Source organism: Dipteris shenzhenensis, chromosome 17 (assembly GCF_047967505.1).
Source record: "Dipteris shenzhenensis isolate YYH24624 ecotype China chromosome 17, Dip_SZ_1.0, whole genome shotgun sequence".
Classification (NCBI taxonomy): domain Eukaryota; kingdom Viridiplantae; phylum Streptophyta; class Polypodiopsida; order Gleicheniales; family Dipteridaceae; genus Dipteris; species Dipteris shenzhenensis.
This window is the reverse complement of record NC_141612.1, coordinates 49,773,763-49,794,314: the sequence shown is the minus strand read 5'-3', so window position 1 is coordinate 49,794,314 and position 20,552 is coordinate 49,773,763. Positions and strand designations below refer to the sequence as shown.

General features: G+C 46.2%; 1 protein-coding gene and 1 pseudogene across 4 annotated transcripts in view; one reads left to right on the top strand and one right to left on the bottom strand.

The window, feature by feature from the left end:
- LOC147892238 (inositol hexakisphosphate and diphosphoinositol-pentakisphosphate kinase VIP2-like) overlaps positions 1–20,552 on the top strand; it is a 248,985-nt gene that overhangs the window by 100,553 nt on the left and 127,880 nt on the right. For all 4 annotated transcript variants that reach the window (XM_087388899.1, XM_087388900.1, XM_087388901.1 and 1 more), the window contains 2 exons: positions 6,573–6,643; positions 6,864–6,968. In XM_087388899.1, the coding sequence (XP_087245025.1) occupies positions 6,573–6,643; positions 6,864–6,968 (176 nt within the window). The remainder of the gene's footprint in view (positions 1–6,572; positions 6,644–6,863; positions 6,969–20,552) is intronic.
- Positions 17,886–19,538, bottom strand: LOC147892239 (uncharacterized; annotated as a pseudogene).

Sequence of the window (20,552 nt, the reverse complement as noted above, 5' to 3'; positions counted from 1 at the left end):
GCTTTACCTACCCTCCAGGCTGATTCACAATTCAGGTTGACGCCCATTTTCTCAAACAGTGCCTTGGCATCTGACATAGGGGTGTCTCCCACTGTCAGGCCTCTTACCAATACATTCATGGCTTTGCTGCTGCGTCTTTTTCCCTCCTCTAGAGTCTCAGATATTAGCCCTTTTTTAGGAGCTACTGTTGCCCTTTTTCAGTACATCCTTCCACGCAAGCATGTCCGCCTTCCCTTTTGTGATTTGCTGTGTGAACTCAGCATGTTTCCCTTGCATAGTGATCCGTAGCACGGACATTTCCCTCTTACTGTTCAATCTGTTCTTTAAGAAGAATCAGCTCTTCCTTTATAGTTGGTTGAATTTCACCTTCCTCCTAGTGTGAGATTGCTTTTAGCTTCTCATTCTCCTCTTTCAAGATGACAATTTGGTCTTCTAGTGTCTTGATTTGCAAGGCAAGGGAGTTAGTTTTCTCATTCAGCATGCGGGTGATTTCTTTGGCCCATTTCATTTGCACTTCAGTTTGCCATTTTCTCATGTCCTCTTGTATTTGAGTATGTATATTTGAGAGCACATCGTCCTTGTTCTCTCCCATTTTCTTTTCTAAGCCTTCTAGCTCAGCATCCTGCAATTTCCACACCTTCTGGACTGAGGATATGCATGCTTTAATGTTGTCCTCTATTTTATCCACTTTGTCCCAAATAACACTATATTTGCACTGTTTTTCACTCCTTGTTTTCTGATCTGATGGACTGGGTTAGCTCGTGATGTGTTTAGTAGGTGCCTGTGCGCCAAGAGGGGAGACAGGGGCTACGACAGCCCGCGTCGGGATGTGCTTGGTGGTGCAGAGGCGCAAGGGCCTAGAAGCTCTTCACTATAGTAGGCCCGTGGGCTCCGTATAGCCCTGCAACAATACTCAGGAGTTGCAGCGATGGCGACGGCGGGAGCAGCAGCAGCGATGGGGATGGTGATCATTGGCGGTGTGGCTCCCGTAGAGCAGCAACAACAGCGATGGCAGGTGGGGCTGAGGGTGACGGATGGAGAGGAGAGGGCCGACGAGACGATGGGGTGTACGTAGCCCAGCGATGGAGAGGGCAAGGGGAGGTGACGGGGGCTGAAGAACGTGGACGGAGGTGGGCGGAGAGAGCAAACGAATGATGGGGCAGACAGAGCCCCAGCGATGGAGGGCGGGAAAGTGCCCTAGCGACGGAGGTGGCATGCACAGAGGTGGCGAACGGAGAGGTAGAGGGGTGACGGATGGGGAGGTTGAGGCGTGACGGAGAGGCAGTAGAGGTGACAGACAGAGAGGGGGGGGGGTGACGGACAGAGGGCTGAGGGTGTCGGACGGACGAAGAGGGGGGGGGGGTTGAGGGGTGACGGACGGAAGGCTGAGGGCTGAGAGAGAGAAAGAGAAAGAGAAAGAGAGTTTATTAGCATCCTCGGGGGGCCAAAAATGACCCATGGGACCCGTCTCGATACAATGTAAAAAGAGTCTCCTCAAGGAGAGAGGTCAGGAGTCTATGAGTTCCTGATGACAGGTAAAAAGACGAGTGACAAAAGATCCCAATGCTGCTGGAGAGGCAGTGGAGAGAACTGATGTCAACTTAGCGGAGTCTTCCAGTATCTGCTGGTAGTCCTCCCTGATATGTGCATATCGGGGGCACTGTATGTGCCTCCGTCTCAACTGTCTGCATGTCACAAAGGGTACAGACTCTAGCATGTCTAGGCTGGTGTATCCAAGCTCCCTGCTCAATGGCAAATGTATGAGATCTGGTACGGAACCTGGCGATGTTTCTGCGATATAGAAGGGGGATAGGTGTGCTAATATAAGACTGAACATGAGTCTCTATGGACATGTATGTAGACCAACATGTGGGATTTATGTTGTCTTGGTAATATTCCAGCTTTACCCTCTTTTCACTTGTCAACCAATGATTCCGCAAAGTGCTCAGTAAAGATAGTTGAAACTCTTGCATGTTGACCTTTTCAGGCGGCATGATCAAATATGCTTCCACTTTCCATTTGCTGAACCATTTTCTTATGTCGGTTGCCCATCCTGTGCAGATGACCTTACTTTTGTAGTTCTTTTGAAGCTTTGTGCTGGCATTCCATGCTTTATGAGGCAGCCTATCAGGTTGCATTTGCTGCACCTCTATTAGGTATTGCATAACTTTGATCAATGCATGAAATTCAATTGGTCTTCTTCCCGTTTCCAACAGAAGTATTGAGTATGGAGTAGTGGGTTTGACACCAAGGTGTCTCCTTAGGAAAGCTTTTTGCATTTCCTCAATATCATTCCATGTAGAGGCTGAAATGCTGCCTCCCCATACTTCCACTCCATATAATACTGTCTGCACTACATATGCATCAAACAATATATTTCGAATTTTCCAGTTCCTAGTGTCGGTGTGCGTGCAATCATTCTCAAGCTGGTAGTACTTCCCCCAACCAGTGTCCATCCTTCTATGTATACATTGCCACCATCTGTGATCTGCCGGGATATCAACCCCTAAGTATTTGACGGTGCTGACATACTCAATGATCTGTCCATCAAAGGTGATCTCAGGGGGATGTTCTGGCTGATTGGTACAAACTGCCATCATCTTTGTTTTTCCAACATTTACTTGCAGCCCGCTTTCCCTACAAAAAGTCTTAAGCACTTGTAAAAGTTTGTGCATAGATTCCAGATCGTATGCAAAAAGAACGACATCATCTGCGTATAACAACAATAGCACTATCCAAAGCTCCAATTGCGGTCTTTGCAACCCTTTCTCTACTACAAATTCATTGATGAGTTCCTCCAGTTGGTCAATGCATATTCCAAACAAGGTAGGCGATAGAGGGCAACCTTGCTTCACTCCCATATTGCTCTCAAATACATCAGACATACCTTGTGTTTGTTTGAGTCGGCATAATACCTTTTCATAGATGCGAGAGATGCCTACCCTCAAGGCCAAAGGGACTCCTATTTCTTGCATTCTCTTCCATAATCCTCCTCTTGGAACTGTGTCAAATGCTTTCTTGAAATCCACAAAACAACAAAATAGAGTGCGTCCTCTCAGTCTGCATTCATCCATGAGGATCCTTAAGGTAATAAGGTGGTCGGCTGTCCTGTGCTCCTTGCGAAAGCCCGCCTGTCTGGTGGCTCTTTTCTGTGCCTCTTCTGCCTATGAGCTGATTTTCATTTCAAGCACTGTACTGAAGAGCTTGGCCAATGTAGAGCTGATCATTATAGTTCTGTAATTTGTGACTGAATTTTTGTATCCACCTTTGTGTAAAGGCTGGACCCAATTTTCTTGCCATTCCTGAGGGAAACCATGGTGTAGAGCATGTGTTAGGATGTGTGAGAGCCATGTTCTTGCTCGGTCTCCTGTCCATTTCACAAATTCCGCTTGTATCTTCATGTGATCTGATGCTTTGCCATTAGCCATCTTCTTTAGTCCAACTTCAATGTCTTCGAAGGTGAAAGGACTAAAAGTGTGTGCATAAACTTGGTGTTTGTCTGGGTCTACTTTGAAACCTCCTGTATGTGCTGAGAATTTCTGCTCCCTATGTTCAAGGTGTATGTCAAGATCCATCCATATTGGGAGATGGTCCGATTCCGGATATTTCATCCCTATGTTGAAGCTTTTGATAATGGGTATAGTATCCACATGTACCAAGGCATAATCTAGCACACTCTGTCCTCCGTTGGCTGAGAGACACGTCATCTTGTGGGTGTTAGGGAATAGTTGCATTCCATTCAAGACTTGCATGTGCAGCCCATTAATCATGCATCGGAGTGCTCTGCCTTGTGTGTTGATGGTGTCGTCCTCAGATCCTCTCTGCCACATGATGTCCGCTTCTGTGACTGCTTCTTTATCCATTTCATCATGCGTAATGGGCTGAAACTGTAGTTGACCAATTCTTACGTTAAGGTCTCCCATCACTATGACTTGGCGCTTTTCTCTGAGTTCAGCCACATCAAGACATAGTGCTTCAAACGCAGCACTAGGGTCCACTCCGTGTCTACTGTAAAAGGGTGACTCATGGTGAGGTATGTAGCAACCTGCAAGAAAGACAGGGCATTTGCCAAGCTCTATTTTCAGCCACATGTATCTTTTGTATTTGTCCACTTTATGAAGGCTGACTTTTTCTGCCATGTGTTCTTGTATCATGCATGCAACACCTCCTTGCCCTCTTTTCCCCACTTGCCGTTGGTATATTGAGTGCACCACATATCCCGGTATGTCTGGGATCCTGCATGTTTCACTTTCCCAAGTTTCTCCTAAAAGGATGATGTCTGCATCGTGAATGAAGGCATTTATGCTTATCCCTTTATTCCAAGGGAAGCCCCTACAATTCCAAAACATGACTTGTAAGCATTTGTGTGTCCCATGGGTTGCGAGCCCCTATTTCACATTTTGATCCCCATCTTGTGTTTGGGGCAGCTTTCCTTGTCTCATTAGTCTTTCCGTGTATTGTTTTCTTCGCACTTCCTGCTGTTTTGGGGTGCGGTCTTCACTGACATAAAAAGGTGTGCCTTTAAGATACACTTTACTGCTATTCAGGATAATCTCCTCTCCCTTTTCCGTGGATCTGCTACAGTGCACACAATAGCCCTTTTATTGGGTTTGTCCTCTTGTGCTTTCCCTACACGATGGGCTGCATATACAGTCACTTCAGGCATCGCAAAGTGTGCTGAAAAAAATTCAGTCACCTCCTTGGCTAGAGCCAAACGGGTTTCCTTATCCATCTCTGGTAGACCACGGATAACAATGTTTTGAGATCTCTTATCTCTTTCTCTCTGTTCATGGGCATCTTCTTGGTTTGTGGTTGGTGGACGTGACAGTGTTTGAGCTGGTTTTGATGGTTCTTCAACATGTGTTGCACTGGCATCTTTCTTAGACACTATTTCAGTCCATTTCTTCCCCTTCCCTTCTTGTACATTCTTTGCATCCCTTTCGACAGGCTTGGCTTGCATAAACTTTTGCATCTGTTGGCATCCATTGTCCACTGTGTTCTCTAAGGCATCCACTCTTTTTTGGAGTTGCATGACAGTTTTTTGGAGTTGGAAATTCTCAGCCTGTAGCTCGATGAACATATTCATAAGCATATCTATTTTCTTGCTGTTCTTGGTGCCATACACTTTCCCAAAAGGAGTAGTCAGGCCTGGGTGTTTGTTCAACTTGAAAGGGGTCTGAAATGACCCCATGTTTCGTGGAAAAGAAGGCGGTCCACTTCCACCAATCTAGCAAGGAAGAATATGCACTCTGTTTCTTGGAAAGAAAGGAAAAAACGTTTCTGTGTGTCTGTATTTTGTAGACGATCAAATCTGAGTGTCGAGCTAGCTGATTGTCGATGCTGACTGAGGCTGGTCGCGTAGCTACTGGCAGCTATCTTGATTCGTAGAAATTGCAGGTCGCTTCCTGGGCTGATGTCGTGATTCCCCTGGTGAGTCTTCTCGTGGTTTCAGAATCGATGGCGAAGCTGATGGGAGATCTACAGCGAGGGGCTATACTCCCAAGAGCTAGGGCGAGGGCGGGCAGGTCAACGAGCTGCTGAACATGCCTATGCGTTGGCTGAGGCTACGACGGACGGGAGGCTACAACAACAAAAAATGGGAGGCTACAACAAAAACGGAGAGGCTACCGACGAACGGGAAAGCTGCGACGCCCGGAAGGGGCTACGACGGACGGAAGGGGCGGTGACGACCGGAAGGGGCTGCGACGGACGGAAGGGGCTACGACGCCTGGAAGGGGCTACGATGCCTGGAAGGGGCTACGACGGAAGGGGCTACGACGAACGGGCCTACGACGGAAGGGGCTACAGAGGACGCTGTGGATCGACGGAAGGACGGGCCTACGACGGACGCTGTGGATCGACAGACGACGGGAGGGCTACGAGGGACGACGGGAGAGGGCTACGACGGATGACGGGAGAGGGCTACGACGGACGACAGAAGAGAGAGGGTGAGGACGCTGTGGATCGACGGACGACGGGAGGGCTACGACGGACGACGGACGAGAGAGAGAGAGAGAGAGAGAGAGAGAGAGAGAGAGAGAGAGAGAGAGAGAGAGAGAGAGAGAGAGAGAGGATTGAGGGGTTGACGGACGGAGGGCTGAGGGTGTCGGACGGACGAAGAGGGGGGGGATTGAGGGGTGATGGATGGAGGGCACACAGAGAGAGAGAGAGAGAGAGAGAGAGAGAGAGAGAGAGAGAGAGAGGGTAGCTAGTGTATTGTGTGTTTCGAATAGCGATGCAGTTCTCTTCTAGGAAAACATCAACATTACTCGGGGAAGTGTTGTGAATTCTGTTGCTCCTCTTTTCTTTCATTAGTATTGTAACTGTCCGAGACAAAGTGAGTTTAGATCATTTTGTAGAAAAATAGTTGCCTTTTGTAATTAATTCGTAATATGTTTTGTTAAAAATTTCAAGTCACTTCCTTAGAACTTTGTTGTGTAGGTTTATATTGTGCAAACATTATAAAGAGCTAGAATAGTACACATCTTACTTATTTGGCTGGGCTTTGCTATATGGTGCTTCTAATTCATTCAGTAGAAAGTAATACTTAGCTTAAGTGCTGGCCTCTGTAGGGGACAATCATAGAGTTATGATCTATTATCCAAGTGCTGCTGGAGGTGGCATGAAAGAACTATTTCGTAAGGTGATTGTTTTTTGCAATTACCTATGATTTCTTCTATGATCTTAATTGAGGTTGTAATATTTAGTGTGTTTGGGACTAACGATTTCTTTTGCTAAAAGTTTTATATAGATCAAGAGCAAGAGCTATGATGGACCTCTCCTGGTTTTACTATTTGGCAAAAGTACCATGAATTCCCATGAGGAGTTTTTTATGGTTCATGCAATTGTCTTATTGTGTATAGATAGGGAATCGCTCAAGCGAATTTCGACCTCAAGTAAGAAAAGTGAGGAGAGATGCATCATACATTTATGAAGAGTTCATGCCAACAGGAGGGACAGATGTAAAGGTGAGTTTCACTGTCCATAAAAACTTACATTTTTTCTGCTATATTTGTAAAAAATAAGAGGTTGAAGATGGCCTTGCTCATGGAAAAAAAGATGGCCTTGCTTCATTTGAAATCTTCTTAGATTGTTAAGGTGGACTTTTCAAGTTATCAGTTATTTCTATTGACTTATCTCACTAGAGGATGCTATTAACCTAAAGGTAGTTCGATGCTTGGGATCTAGAGAAAGAAGGATTGTTTTATTTATTGAAAAAGTTGATTGATGGTGTTATCTTACTTTTCCCTTCTTTAATGTGTTCATTTAGGATACCCCATTGGTTGGCACTTTTCATTACCATAGGAAAGACTTTGGGTATTACAAAAACTTTTGCATAACATCGACTATTGGAAACTATCTACATGAGCATTGCATGCCCATCTCTAAATTGTGCAATCTATTATTATGGCTTATGTACAGTTTCATTTCCCACTCATCCCTTGGTCTTCTTCAGATATTCAGAAATTTACCTCCAGGGCTATGGAATGTCTCTGGCGCACTAAAACGGTTTGGAAGGCACCTCGGTTTCTTCGTCATGATTATGTTTGTTCGACCAAAATGAAAGGCTTATTTTCTGCATAGAGTGGTATCTCTAAAGTGGCTGATGTGGTGGATGATCCCTCAGGCCAGGAGACGGTTTTTCTTGGGAATGCATCATAGGCCTATTTGGCATATTCTCACCACTTGTTACTACCTTTTCAGCCTGTCCCCCACCTGTTTACTACATTTTCCTTGATGGATTGGAAATTTGATTGAGGCATTACAGGTTATTCTACCTTTCATATGCAGATATTACTGCCAAGAATGCTTATCTTTTGTTACTCCCACAGCCATGGATTCGGGAGCGTGGGCTTCACATTTGGCATCTTGACAAACCTCTTACTTGGTGGAATACCTCTCTACGCTGCATTTGGAATAGTTAACTTCCTCTCCGAAAGCGGCTTTTCTTATGGCGTTGTTTGGTAGGCGTATTACCAATGGGCTCTTTCTTGGCTGCCAGGCCTATAGCATCATCAGCGTGCCATTCTTGTTCCCATCCTAGGGAGACGGTTCTGCATTGCTTTGGATTTGCCAAGTTACAAGAGATTTTCTTCCTAGATCGGGGTTTTATCTACATATTTGCTTTCCTGCTGTTTAGTTTGGTAGGTGGTTTTGGTTATTTGGGAGATATGCATCTATACTGGACTATGATTACTTTTTTGCATGGTGTCGCTATTGGGCTTTATAATCATTGTATAATGCCCGGAACTCTCACCTTTATGGGTTTTCGTCTATGGATCTTTATGGGTTTTTCCAAGGCTCCCTGCATCGATGCCTCCTTTTGGATACACATGCACAAGTTGATCTTCCTCCGGCCCAGTTAGAAGCTTTCTTTCATTGTTTTTTGTTCAGAGTAGAAGTTGCTCCTCTTTGGCGCAGCTTTGAATGTATTATTTTCCTTGGCCTTTTTTCATCTTCTCTTAGTTTATGAGTAGTAGGTGTCTCACTTTGGGACAGCTCTGAATGTACATTCTTCTTAATGAAAAGTTCTTGCACAAAAAAAAAAGTGTATCTCTCTCTCTCTCTCTCTCTCTCTCTCTATACATACATGCATATATATCGGATTATATTATATTATATTGGAATTTTCAATCCTTGAGATATGTATTTCATGTGTTTCTTAGCCTCGAAGAATGAAATTGTAAACAAATTTGGAATCAGTGCCTCACACAGTTTATTGGCTTGGCACTCGTTGCCAAATTGCATTACTTGTGAGAGAGACGTTGTGTCTTGGTAACAATAAAAGAGGGACATGCATGTGTGTTTTATAGGGGTCCTATTTGATTTGTCCAAGCCTAAAAGCAATGTTTTGGTCTCTCCTAAGATATGATACATTGTGAAGGAGATGCTGCTCAACCCAAGGTTACAGCTAGCTATTGGCAAGAGGAATGAGAAGGGGATTAGAGCCTCAAGCTTTAAGGTGTGCTTAAGTATGATCCATGAAGAGGATATCTTGGCAGCTAATGGCATCCAAGTGTCTCATAATAGAGATGGTGATAGCTGTAGTGGTAGCAATGTTGGTGATTAGGTGCGATATTTTGCACTCTACTGAGGATATATTCTTGCATTCTCCTCAAGCCTTGTGTTTTTGAGATTAGACTAGCAAGAATGCTTTGAATTGTCCTAGGCTCTATTTTATAAATAGATGTGGGGATGTGAATAGTGCTGCTGCAACTGCCCATCAAAAATGAAAATAGAATCCGCAGATCTGACCAACCTTCCTCCAGATTGCACACTGAAGTGAAAGGATCCCATCAACCTTGCAATTTCGTCGTGAAGAACATTGGGCGATGGTGCTTTCAATTACCTTTGAGCCATTCTCTACAGCCCCAAACTCTGTCACGTTCCTTGTCGATTTCATTTCCTTTTAGGTTGTAAAGCCCCTACTTCCCTAGAGAGATCTAGATGTCACATGTTCCATTTTTAATGCCTAACCTTGATGCACCTTTTCTACCGCTTTTTGGGATATACATTAATTCATTTTACCCTCGGCCTAGAAGATCGACTTCATGATGTTAATCTAGAATCGGAGAGTGGATGTCGAAGAGGTGAAGCTAGCCTTCTCGTCGCTTGACCTCCCAGACATACGCTCCGTTTCAAGCAGGGGTAGTGCTGGGTTTCTTGCTTAACCCCAGTCCCCCCCCTTGCCCCCTGCCCCTTTTTCTCGCCTTAGCTTCCCCTTGTAGCCTTGGCGTTTGAAGCACCAACCAAATCTAACACTGCCTCAGCGCCTTGGTCGGCGATTGCTGCTTTCCCTCTTTTGTGTGGAACATGACAAACATGAGTCTATGGAGCAAAGCCTCTGCTACCCTCTCTAACGAGCCTTGGGCCACAGACAACGGGCCACAGATAATGGACGTACATCACAACTCTCGTCGCCTTATTTAGAGAGAGGGTGTCAATGCAAATCTTGGGGAGAGAGTGGGAGTTCATTCGGTGGCGACTTTAGACAATGGTTTCAACCTAGATTCTTTGCTTGGGAATCACAACCAAGTCGAATCCAATTTCTGTTGCATGTACATGGCGCTTTTGTCTTACCGCTTTCAGTGTAGGACAGTTTGAGGATCATTTTTTTCTTTCTTTAGCCACGTTGTCCTGGCGGTCTTGAGTACAATGCACAATATCTCCCTCATAGTAGATTCTTGGCATTTGTATCACATACCGGAAGAATTTGAGTCTGCCATAGAAATCGTTTGATCCGGTCTTCCCAGTGACTTGATTGGTAGGGCATCACATCACGCATTGCTCCTCTAGAAAGAAAGAAAGAAAGAAAGTCTATTAACGTCCATTGGAGACCAAAAGGTCTATGGGACAGCAAGAAACCCTCTAGTACATCTGCTTTAGGGAGGGCACATGGCAGCTCCCAAGGAGTGCAAAAAGCAATCCCAATTATTTAGAGTACCCACATGATATTCTGGAGAGTAAACAGCCATACATCAGTTTAAGAGTAAGAGTCTTTTGGTTTTGGTTTAAACTCTCTGATTAGTGCTACCCCTTCACGGTAAACTGCCCATTTTCCATCCTTTCTGGCATTCCTGACTTTAGCTAATTGAGTTGCCTTAATCTTGAGTTGGGTTTGTGTAAGCTCCTTTGCTATCCATACTTTGGTGCCCTTCAGCTTGTAAGATTGTCGAAGAAGCTTGATCGGCATATCTTTTGACTTCAGTGTAAGGATTGCATGACCTCTATAGTGTAAAATAGAAGCTGGCCTGGAGTCGGTCATCATTCTGCTCATCATCATTCACCCATTCGATGTTGGGCAAACTTGATTTGATCTTTGTCAATATTTCACTATATGTATCCTCCTCTTTGTACCAATCTTTTGGGAGCCCCCCTATTCTAATCTTCAGCGCATTATCACATCTAGCTTCGTGTTCTTTAATCTCTGCTTGGATATCAGACTTACTTGCTTTGTTGTCCACTTCCACAAACACTTCCTTCCTAGCAGTTTGTACTTCAGTGTGAACAAGATCTTTGACTGTAGAGACTAGCTGCGGGGTAGGGGTAACAAGATTTTACAGCCTCATCAATTACTGCCTGCTTACCAGTCCCTTCCAAGATGTGAAGTTGGGCCTTTACTTCTGCTAGCTCCAATCGTAGCTCACTCACTACCTGCTGCAGATAAAAATTCCGATCCTGTTGCCCGAGGATGGGCCGTTTTGAGCCTTCTTGTTGGTAATTCTGTGCGTATGGAGAGGGTGTCATGGCTGCAACTGTAGAGTACCGAGTCCTGGTGGATGTTGAAGGAGTTGAGGGGGACTTGGAGGAGAGGGTAGGCCAATCCATAGTTGGCTGTGTGATGAACCCCCCTGGCTTAACCTAACCCCCGGGGTGGGTTGGGGGTTTAGCCCAACTCGGGGTTAGAGAGAATGTGAAGAGGAGGAAGGTAGGCTGGGCCATGCTTTGCTGGCCATATTTCATGTCACCCCCTGGCTGAGCTAACCCCCTAGTTGGGCTGGGGGTGCAGCCCAGCTAGGAGAGGCTAGGGGAGAAAGGGCGGAGAGGCTACGGGAGGGGGGGCAGAGAGCGAGAAAGGGGGGGGGGGGTGGCGGCTACGAGAGGGGGGGGCAGAGAGGCTACGGGAGGGGGTGGAGAGGCTACGGGGAGGGGCTACGGGAGGGGGCGGAGAGAGAGAGGTTACGGGGAGGGGCTACGGGGCGGGGCGGAGAGAGAGAGGCTATGGGAGGGGAGGGGCAGAGAGGCTACGGGAGGGGAGGCGCAAAGAGGCTACGGGAGGGGGGGGGGCGAGAGGGTACGGGAGGGGGGCCGGAGAGCGAGAAGAAGGGGGGGGGGCGGAGAGGCTACGGGAGGGGACAGAGAGGCTACGGGGAGGGGCTATGGGAGGGGGCGGAGAGGCTATTGGAAATATTTTGAAGAGTTGGTGTTTCTATGGTTATTGGAAAGCTTCCACTAAGGATTAGAGACTTGTTCTCCGCCTCCCTCTGTAAGCATCGACAGGTTAGGGATAGAGATATAGCTCTCTCAACTCTAATATTATGGTTCTCTAACTGTACTTTTGTACTCTGTTCTTTTCAACTGAATATATTGATCTTGAGGGAAGCTATTAAGAATGCGATACTCAACATCATGTACATTGTTTGCCGTAACTACCAAGCTGCAAAAAAAAAGCCGTATGGCACAAAAAAAGAGGAATACTTGCCTGAAGCATGATGATGGGAAGCCTAGTAAAGTTATGCACATAACTTTTTTTTTCCATACAATCTAGTCTACAAGTAATCATTTGTGGCTCCCACTTGTTTGTTTTGCCCCAGTAACCTTCATAAGATGTTTATAAAACTGCATTTCGTACTCCACAAGGACTAACAAATATCTAGTTGTACCATGTGGGTTGATTAGTGCCCCCCTTCTCTCCTTAGCTTCCACTTGTAGCCTTGGCGCTAGTCAAAGTTCAGTGGGAAGCAACACCCAGCATCAGAAGTGATGCACCCTCACCGTCTTGCTTGGCCATTGCTCTTTCTTTTCGGTGTGGAATGGGTCAGCATCAAGTCGATGGAACAAAGGCTGTCCTACTCTCTCAACCAGCCTTGGGGTGAAGACAATGGAGGGCAAATTACCACTGTCGCCACCCCATTTAGAGAGATGATTTCAAAGTTAATCGTCGAGAGAGATTGGGAGTTCATTCGAGGGCGACTTCAGGCAATGGTTCATTGTTCTGTGGTTCAGCCTAGATCCTTCGCCTTGCAACGTTATCACCACCCAATTTCCATTGCATGTACAATGGCACTTCTTTCTATTGCATTGAGTATGTTGAAGAGTTGGTGTTTGTATGGTTATCTATTAGCGGACATGCAAATTTGTTGCAACTGCGACAGGGCTCTCGCTACACTTTGCATTCGTAGCTGAAAGTGCATTGGGATCAAGCTCATCTGCCTCATCTACCTCATCCTGTCAGTCCTCCGTGGCATGCTCAGGAGAGACTGGATGAGCCCCACTATCCTACTGGTCATCACCCCTGCTGGTACTGTGCTCCTCTTCAAAGCTCTTTGATGCTTGGTCTTCGTCTTGCCCCTCGTGCTCTAAAATGGTCAATGACCTCTCACGGTGTGACATGCTTGCTAAGATTGATGGCTATAGCGACAATTGCACTGAAGGTGTCCTTCACCCAACACTACCAGGGCCCACCTCTGTAGGAAGATGGTGACGATCCTGGCAATGGAACCACTGAAACCGGCCTTCGATAAACAAAAGTATAGTGATCCTTTGCTACTCAGTCTTAAACTTCATAAATAGCCACAATGCAAGCCTCAGTCAATTAAATCACTTAGCACAACTTAGAAAGAAGCTTCAACAACAACAAAGGTGAGGCTAGAATGCCCCTGCTCAATGAAAATAGTACACAGTGAACCCACTGGTCCCAAATGCCTTGGCGGCCCTTACGGTATTTATTTAATGCTTCTGAATGGAAATGCTTTACAACAAGGGTTCAACCTTGCACTGTTCCTCTCTACAAATTCTCTACTTGTCTTCAAGGCATCTAATCCCAGTGCAGCACTAGAATTCCCATTGGCAAGGCATACTCAGGCATTCACTTCTGATCTGACACAACTTAGAGGCATTTAGGCATCCAAACCACTGGCAAACTGAGCTCAAGGCAGCCTCAAGGCTATCACATGCATCCACACTGTCCTTAGGCTTTCCACAGGATCACCCTTGCCTTTGGGTGCTTCCTAGAACCTGTTGGAGTCCTAAAAGGACTGCACACAACACGCATGCACTGCAAAAAGCTGCAAAGCAAGAAAGAACAAGGAAAAACCGAACCTGGAACCAACTCCCGCTGTCTGTGGCAAAGGGGCGAGCTCCTTCCTTGCACCTATTCTCTGTCCAGGCTCCCCGTAGGGTGTAGGTGTCTTTCAGCAATCAGGAGAAGAGAGAAATGAAGGTAGAGAGTGGAGGGTGAACAAGAAAGAGCTGTAGAGGAAAGATGGTTCATAGATCTGTCCCGAAATGATTGCCTTGGGATCTGTGCCTGAGTCCTTCTAAGAGAAGGTGCCAAAAGCAGTAGGGAAAGTTCCTCCTGCAGCCTGCACTGGTCCAAAACAGCTCTAGAAGCCACGACGCAGCATAAAACATGTGCACAAAGGTCCAGCGTAGCAAAAGACAACCTCGGGCTCCTGTTGGAGGCAGTTGAACACGTCTGTACGGATTTCGTATAGTCGTAAGGATGTCCGTACAGTCCGTACGAAAATTTTGAGAAAGTCTAGAAATGACTTCTGGCACTTCCTAGAAGTGCGTACTAGCCTTGGAACAGTCAAAACAGAGTTAAAGCGGCTTAAAACGGTTGAAAACAGGCTTGGAATAGCTCAAACAGCTCAAACTGCACAAGAACAACTGAAAACGTCCAACACCTCTGGGAGAGTTAGGGGAGAGAGATGGAAGGTGGGGGAAGGGCATGCATACACATGCATGACAAATGGCATCTCCTCCTTGCCACAGGCTTGGAATAGCTCAAACATCTCAAACAGCACAAGAACAACTGAAAACGTCCAACACCTCTGGGAGAGTTAGGGGAGAGAGATGGAAGGTGGGGGAAGGGCATGCATACACATGCATGACAAATGGCATCTCCTCCTTGCCATTTGCCCCTTCATTAAAGTCCTAACCCCCATACCAAACAACATTGGTTGTCCTTGGGCCCAACTTTTAGACCCCTCTTTTAAAGCCTTTGCCTTGCCCCTAGGACCCTAGTGGTGCGCCTAGACTTTGCCCTTAGGAACTTCTAGGAAGTGTGCACTTCCTCTAGCCAGTCCCTCACGGCCAAACCATTACAACACTTAACCATGGTTAGCCTTGGGTTAAGTGTAGGTTGAGTTACGAAGATACTTTACATCACTTTTCACGTCCTCATGACATACCCTCCTCTTAAAACAGTAAACTACCTAGGTTGCTGCTGAAAAAGTACAAATAGGTAGAAATAGCCCATACCAGAATATAGATCATGTGTAAGATACAACGTGCAATGATAATATGGGCTAGGAGAGCTCGAGAGTCCATCCATACATAATGCATCCTCTATGTGGAGTGTCGCGAACACCCATCATGGAGACCTCACGGCAGAAATACTGTGAGCAAGCAGCATCTGGGGTGAGACAATCGGTGCCACCAAGCGATCTCAAGATATATGAGCAGTCAGAATCAAGGGGAGGTGCTACCCTCCTCTTGAGCACCAGGCAATGCTCTAGATCTCTACTCTGCTGAACCTGTAGGATCCTGTAGCGTAGTTGGCGCAAGCTGAAATGCGTCGAGGTAGAGCTGCAAAATCTGAGGTGAGTCTGCCAGGTCACCCTTCTCCATCCACCTCGCATCTAGTGCAGGATAATTCCTGAACTTCACCAGGTAGCGATGGGAAACTCTACCTTTCGCTTTTCTTTCCATATGTGCCAAAATCTATTCCGGAACCAAGATTTCATCCAACTCTTTCACCTCGGGCTGATCCTCATGCAGTAGGTCAGCAAGCACATCACCCTGGAAAGGCTTCAATAAACTCACATGAAAGACATTGTGTATGGTCCAAGTGGCAGGTAGCTTCAGCCTGTAAGGTACATCATTAATGCGTTCAAAAATCTGAAAAGAACCATAATACTGCATCTTCAGCTTTGTGTACACTTTGGTCTTGCCTTTCATCTTCCTGAGTCGTGCTTTTTGAAAATGCAGCAGCACCCAATCGCCCTCTTTCAAGAGCAACTCGCGGCGATGCTTTATCGGCTACCCGTTTGTGCTTCTCTTGGCTTTTCTCGAGGGCTGTTTTGACCTTCTGGTAAGCAACATCCAAACTTTCCACAAATCTGTCCGCTTCAAAAATCTTCTCTTTCGTATGCAGAATGGGAGGTACCTTCCGTTCTCGTGCCACAATTTCAAAGGGGGCTTTCCCCGTGGATGAGTGTATAGTGTTGTTGTACGCGAACTCAACAAGTGGCAAAAATTGCTCCCATTTCGATTGCTGATCCGAAACATAGCATTTGAGAAGATCAAGGGCAGTGGAATTGGCTTCTTCGGACTGCCCATCAGATTCAGGATGGAAAGAGGATGAGAAATTCAGCGTGGTACCCTTATTCTCAAAGATACCTCTCAAGAAAAGACTTGTCCTCCGTGGGTCTCTATCACTGACAATTGATTGAGGCATCCTGTGATGTTTAAACACATGAGACATAAAGAGTCTCGCCATCTGGTTTGCTGTAATTTTCTTTCTAACGGGAATGAAGTGGGCCTGCTTGCTGAAGCTGCAAATAATGGTGCATATCCCATCATGTCCAGATGGTGTACGAGGAAGATCAAGGATAAAATTCATGGCAATGCTCTGCCAAGGTTGATCGGGAATAGGTAGAGGCTGCAGCTGTCCAGCCGGCTTCTGCCTGTCATATTTCACCTTTTGGCAGGTGATGCATGTCCTGACATATGCCTCGACATCTTTCGTCAATGATGGCCTAAAGAAATAGTGCTCCATAGCTTTGATGGTGGCATCAATGCCTCTATGTCATGCATAGGATGGAGCATGACTCTTTGTCAACACTTTGGGCCTCAACTGTTTCGTGACACACAATCTGCCATGCATCATCAGAAATCCGTCTTTGAGAGTATAGTGCTCATGCCTCTGTCCATCAACCAACGGATCATAAATCCGTGAAAAATCAGCATCATTGGCATATTGATCCTTCATGGCATCAAGCTCATCATGATATGCAATGGTCATTGCTGAAACTTGTGGCTTAACAAACACTGCATCTGGAGTGGGCTTGCGTGACAGTGCATCTGCAACAACATTCTTCTTCCCAAGCACATGCACAATCTGAAAATGAAACATAGAAAGAAAATTTGCCCACCTCATATGCTTCTCAGACAACTTTCTCTGAGTGAGAAAGTACCGCAGTGATTGATGATCGGTCTGAACATGAAAATCAGCACCCAAAAGATAATTCATTTCAGCATCCTGGAGCACTCTACTCTGGTATGCCACGACTCTTCCATCCTGCATAAGTACCCCTCCTACGCTGTTCCCATATGCATCTGCTTGGACAACGAAGGGTTTGCGAAGATCTGGCAAAATAATTAGAGGATCTGAGCAGAGTCGCTCCTTCAGTAGGTCAAAAGCTGCAATTTCTTTGGGACCCCATGTGAAAGTGACCCCTTTGTTCTGTAAGGCATGTAGGAGATGCAATCTCTGCAAAATACCGAATGAACCTCCTGTAGTACGAGCACAAGCCCAGAAAGCTACGTACTTCATGGATGTTCTTCAGGTGTGGCCAATTCCTGATGGCCTCTACCTTGGCAGGGTCCATCCTAACTCCATCCTTGGAAACAATGTGCCTGAGAAAATGGATCTCATGCATGAAGAATTCACTTTTCTTAGCATTGACAAGCAGCTTATGCTTCCGTAGCTCCTTGAGAACAATTGCCAGGTGCTTCCCATGTTCAGCCTCATCCTGAGAGAACACGATGATATCATCGAAGAAAGTGCCAACAAAGGTTCGGTGCTCTCTAAAAATCCTGTCCATCATTCTGTTGAAGGTGGCAGGTGCATTAGTTAACCCAAATGGCATGACAAGAAACTCGTACAAACCAAATGTGGTACGAAATGCTGTTTTGTGAGCATCCTCTGGCTGAATTCTGATCTGGTGATAACCACTCTTCAGATCAATGCGGCTGAACATATCAGATCCCTGTAACCTATCCAAAATATCATCTATCCGAGGTATAGGGAATGTGTTCTTAATGGTAATCTTATTGAGGGCTCTATAGTCAATGCACATCCGCCAGGATCCATCCTTCTTCTGGACCAAGAGCACGGGTGAGCAGTAAGGTGAAGAGCTGGGCTGAATCAGGCCCTTCTACAGCAGGTCCTTGACCTGGTTCATAATTTTCTCTTGCTGGGCTGCACTGACCCTGTAAGATGGTCGGTTAGGAGCACTGCTACCAGGGATTATATCTATCATGTGGTCTTCTGGCCTTTCAGGGGGCAACTCCTGTGGAAGTGAGTCAAGAACACAGTCCCTAAACTGAAAAAGAAAATCTGTCCGCTGTTTTTCCAGCTTAGAAAAATGAGACTCTTCTTCTACTGACTTCTTTTCATATGCAAACACTAAGTATGCTGAAAGATGCTTTTTCATTACGTTGCCAATGGTAGAAGCAGATACAACAGGGATGGATTCTCCCTTCAATTTAGCATCCAGAACGTGGGTCTTGCCACGGTGAGTGATTGTGATTGTTTTATTCTTTGTATCCAAAACAGCCCCAACACGAAAGTGCCAAGGTATCCCCAGTAACATATCACAACCATTCAACAGCATAATATAGAACTCTTCTGTGTCCATGTAGCTCTGAATATGCATCCGCAGCTTGCCTATCACCGGAGTAACTGACTAGCTGAGTCCCGGACAAGCCATATTTGCATCACACAAAGGACCCATCTCTTCTGCCCTTATTCCTAACTTTCCAGCCAGCTTTGGATAGATGAAATTGGCCTTGGTTCCCGGATCGAAAAACATCAAAGCTGTTTGGTCTCTTATCTTGCCCCATGCCCGGCATAACTCTGTAGCATCTGTATTCTGAACAGCCCCAATCAAGTATGGCAAAAGACCAGCAGTGGGCTTGGGCTTTTTATTATTCTGATCAGTCCTCTTTTCCTCCTTGTGCTCACCCTGCTCAGAAGGAAGGAACTTCCGCTTCTTATGTGGGCATTCAAAAGCCATGTGGCCTTCCTCCTTGCAAATATAACATTTGTTGGCATCATAGAGAATTTGCTTTTCCTCATTAGACATGCGGGTCGGTACTCGCCTCTGTCCTCCAACAAACTTTGCCTTCATGGGCTGCGAAAACTGTCTGAACTTCTTAGGGGATTCTGTCTTGCTGCCCTTTGACCTTGATGTCTCCTATGAGCTTCCTTTAAACCTAGAAACTTTCCCTTGCATTAGTGCATAAGCTGTAGTGGCATTCTCAACCAACTGAGACATATTGGAAACCCTTGTCTTCGTGCAGTAGTCCTGAATCTCCTTTGGCAACCCGCAGCAATATCTTTCAATTTGCTCGGACAGCGGTACATGTCTGTAAGAATTTACTGGCAGTAGGGCTTCCCAAAACTTCTTATTGTAGTCCTCCAAATTTCTGCAATTTGCAGCATCCAACCTTTACCAGGCGGTCATGATATCCACCACAAAAGTGGTAGTGAGCCATGCTGCTGAGAAGACCTGCTTGAATTCGACCCAAGTGGTAGGTGCTCTGCCTTGCAAGAGGAGGTTGGTCCACCATTTGAGCGCATTGCCCTTCAAAAAGGTGGCTGCCTTTCGGACTTTGGAGGATTCTGTGAAGTGTCCACTTGAGTAGGCAGCATCAAACTGTTGCACGAATGTCAAAGCCTTCAATCTATCCTGCATCCCATTGAAAGTTTTAAACTTGACAGTTGCCCCTCCCTCCTTGTAATCTTTCAATTTGCCTTTAGGGGTGAGATTGTCATAAACGGGGGCCTGTAAAAACGGTGGGGGCATCACTGCTCCCGCATTCTAAGCCATTCCAACCGTACCCATGGTGGGGTTTGGCATTCCAGGTCCCACTCCCTACATCTGTGGCATATTCCAAGTATTGCCCATTGTCGGAGGCATTCCTGTCTGCATTCCAGGCTGCATCCCAATGTTTGAGTACATCATATTGGCATTTGCAAGGGGCGTTCCACCCATCATAGGTTGCTGGAAATTCTGCATTCCCGGCTGCGTGCTGCCCATAAAGCTACCTGGCGTTCCGGGTGCCTCTGCAGATGGTGCCACCATTGCCTGACAAACTGATCCCCCTCCGAAATATCCTAGATGCATCGTGGGCTGAGGAAGGGCTTGCTGTCCCTGATTGACTGAATGGAAGTTATTGGCATTACCCGCTACAGTGGTGATCGATAGCATCTTTGACGGCTGTGCACCGAAAGAAACATGCCTAGGGGTCTTCTTATGCTTCTTATGTTTCTTCTGAGATGACTTTTTCCTTCTAGGGGAAGCAACCATAGGGGGAGGAGCTTGCATAATCTCCGTGACAACATGTTGCAACTGCAACAGGGCTCCCGCTACACTTTGCATTTGTAGCTGAAAGTGCATTGGGATCAAGCTCCTCTGCCTCATCTACCTCATCCTGTGAGTCCTCCGTGGCATGCTCAGGAGAGACTGGATGAGCCCCACAATCCTACCGGTCATCACCCCTGCTGGTACTGTGCTCCTCTTCTAAGCTCTCTGATGCTTTGTCTTCGTCCCGCCCCTCCTGCTCTGAAATGGTCAATGACCTCTCACGGTGTGACATGCTTGCTAAGATTGATGGCCATAGCAACAATTGCACTGAAGGTGTCCTTCACCCAACACTACCAGGGCCCACCTCTGTAGGAAGACGGTGACGATCTTCTTCTACTCAGTCTTAAACTTCATAAATAGCCACAATGCAAGCTTCAATCACTTAAATCACTTAGCACAACTTAGAAAGAAGCTTCAACAACAACAAAGGTGAGGCTAGAATGCCCCTGCTCA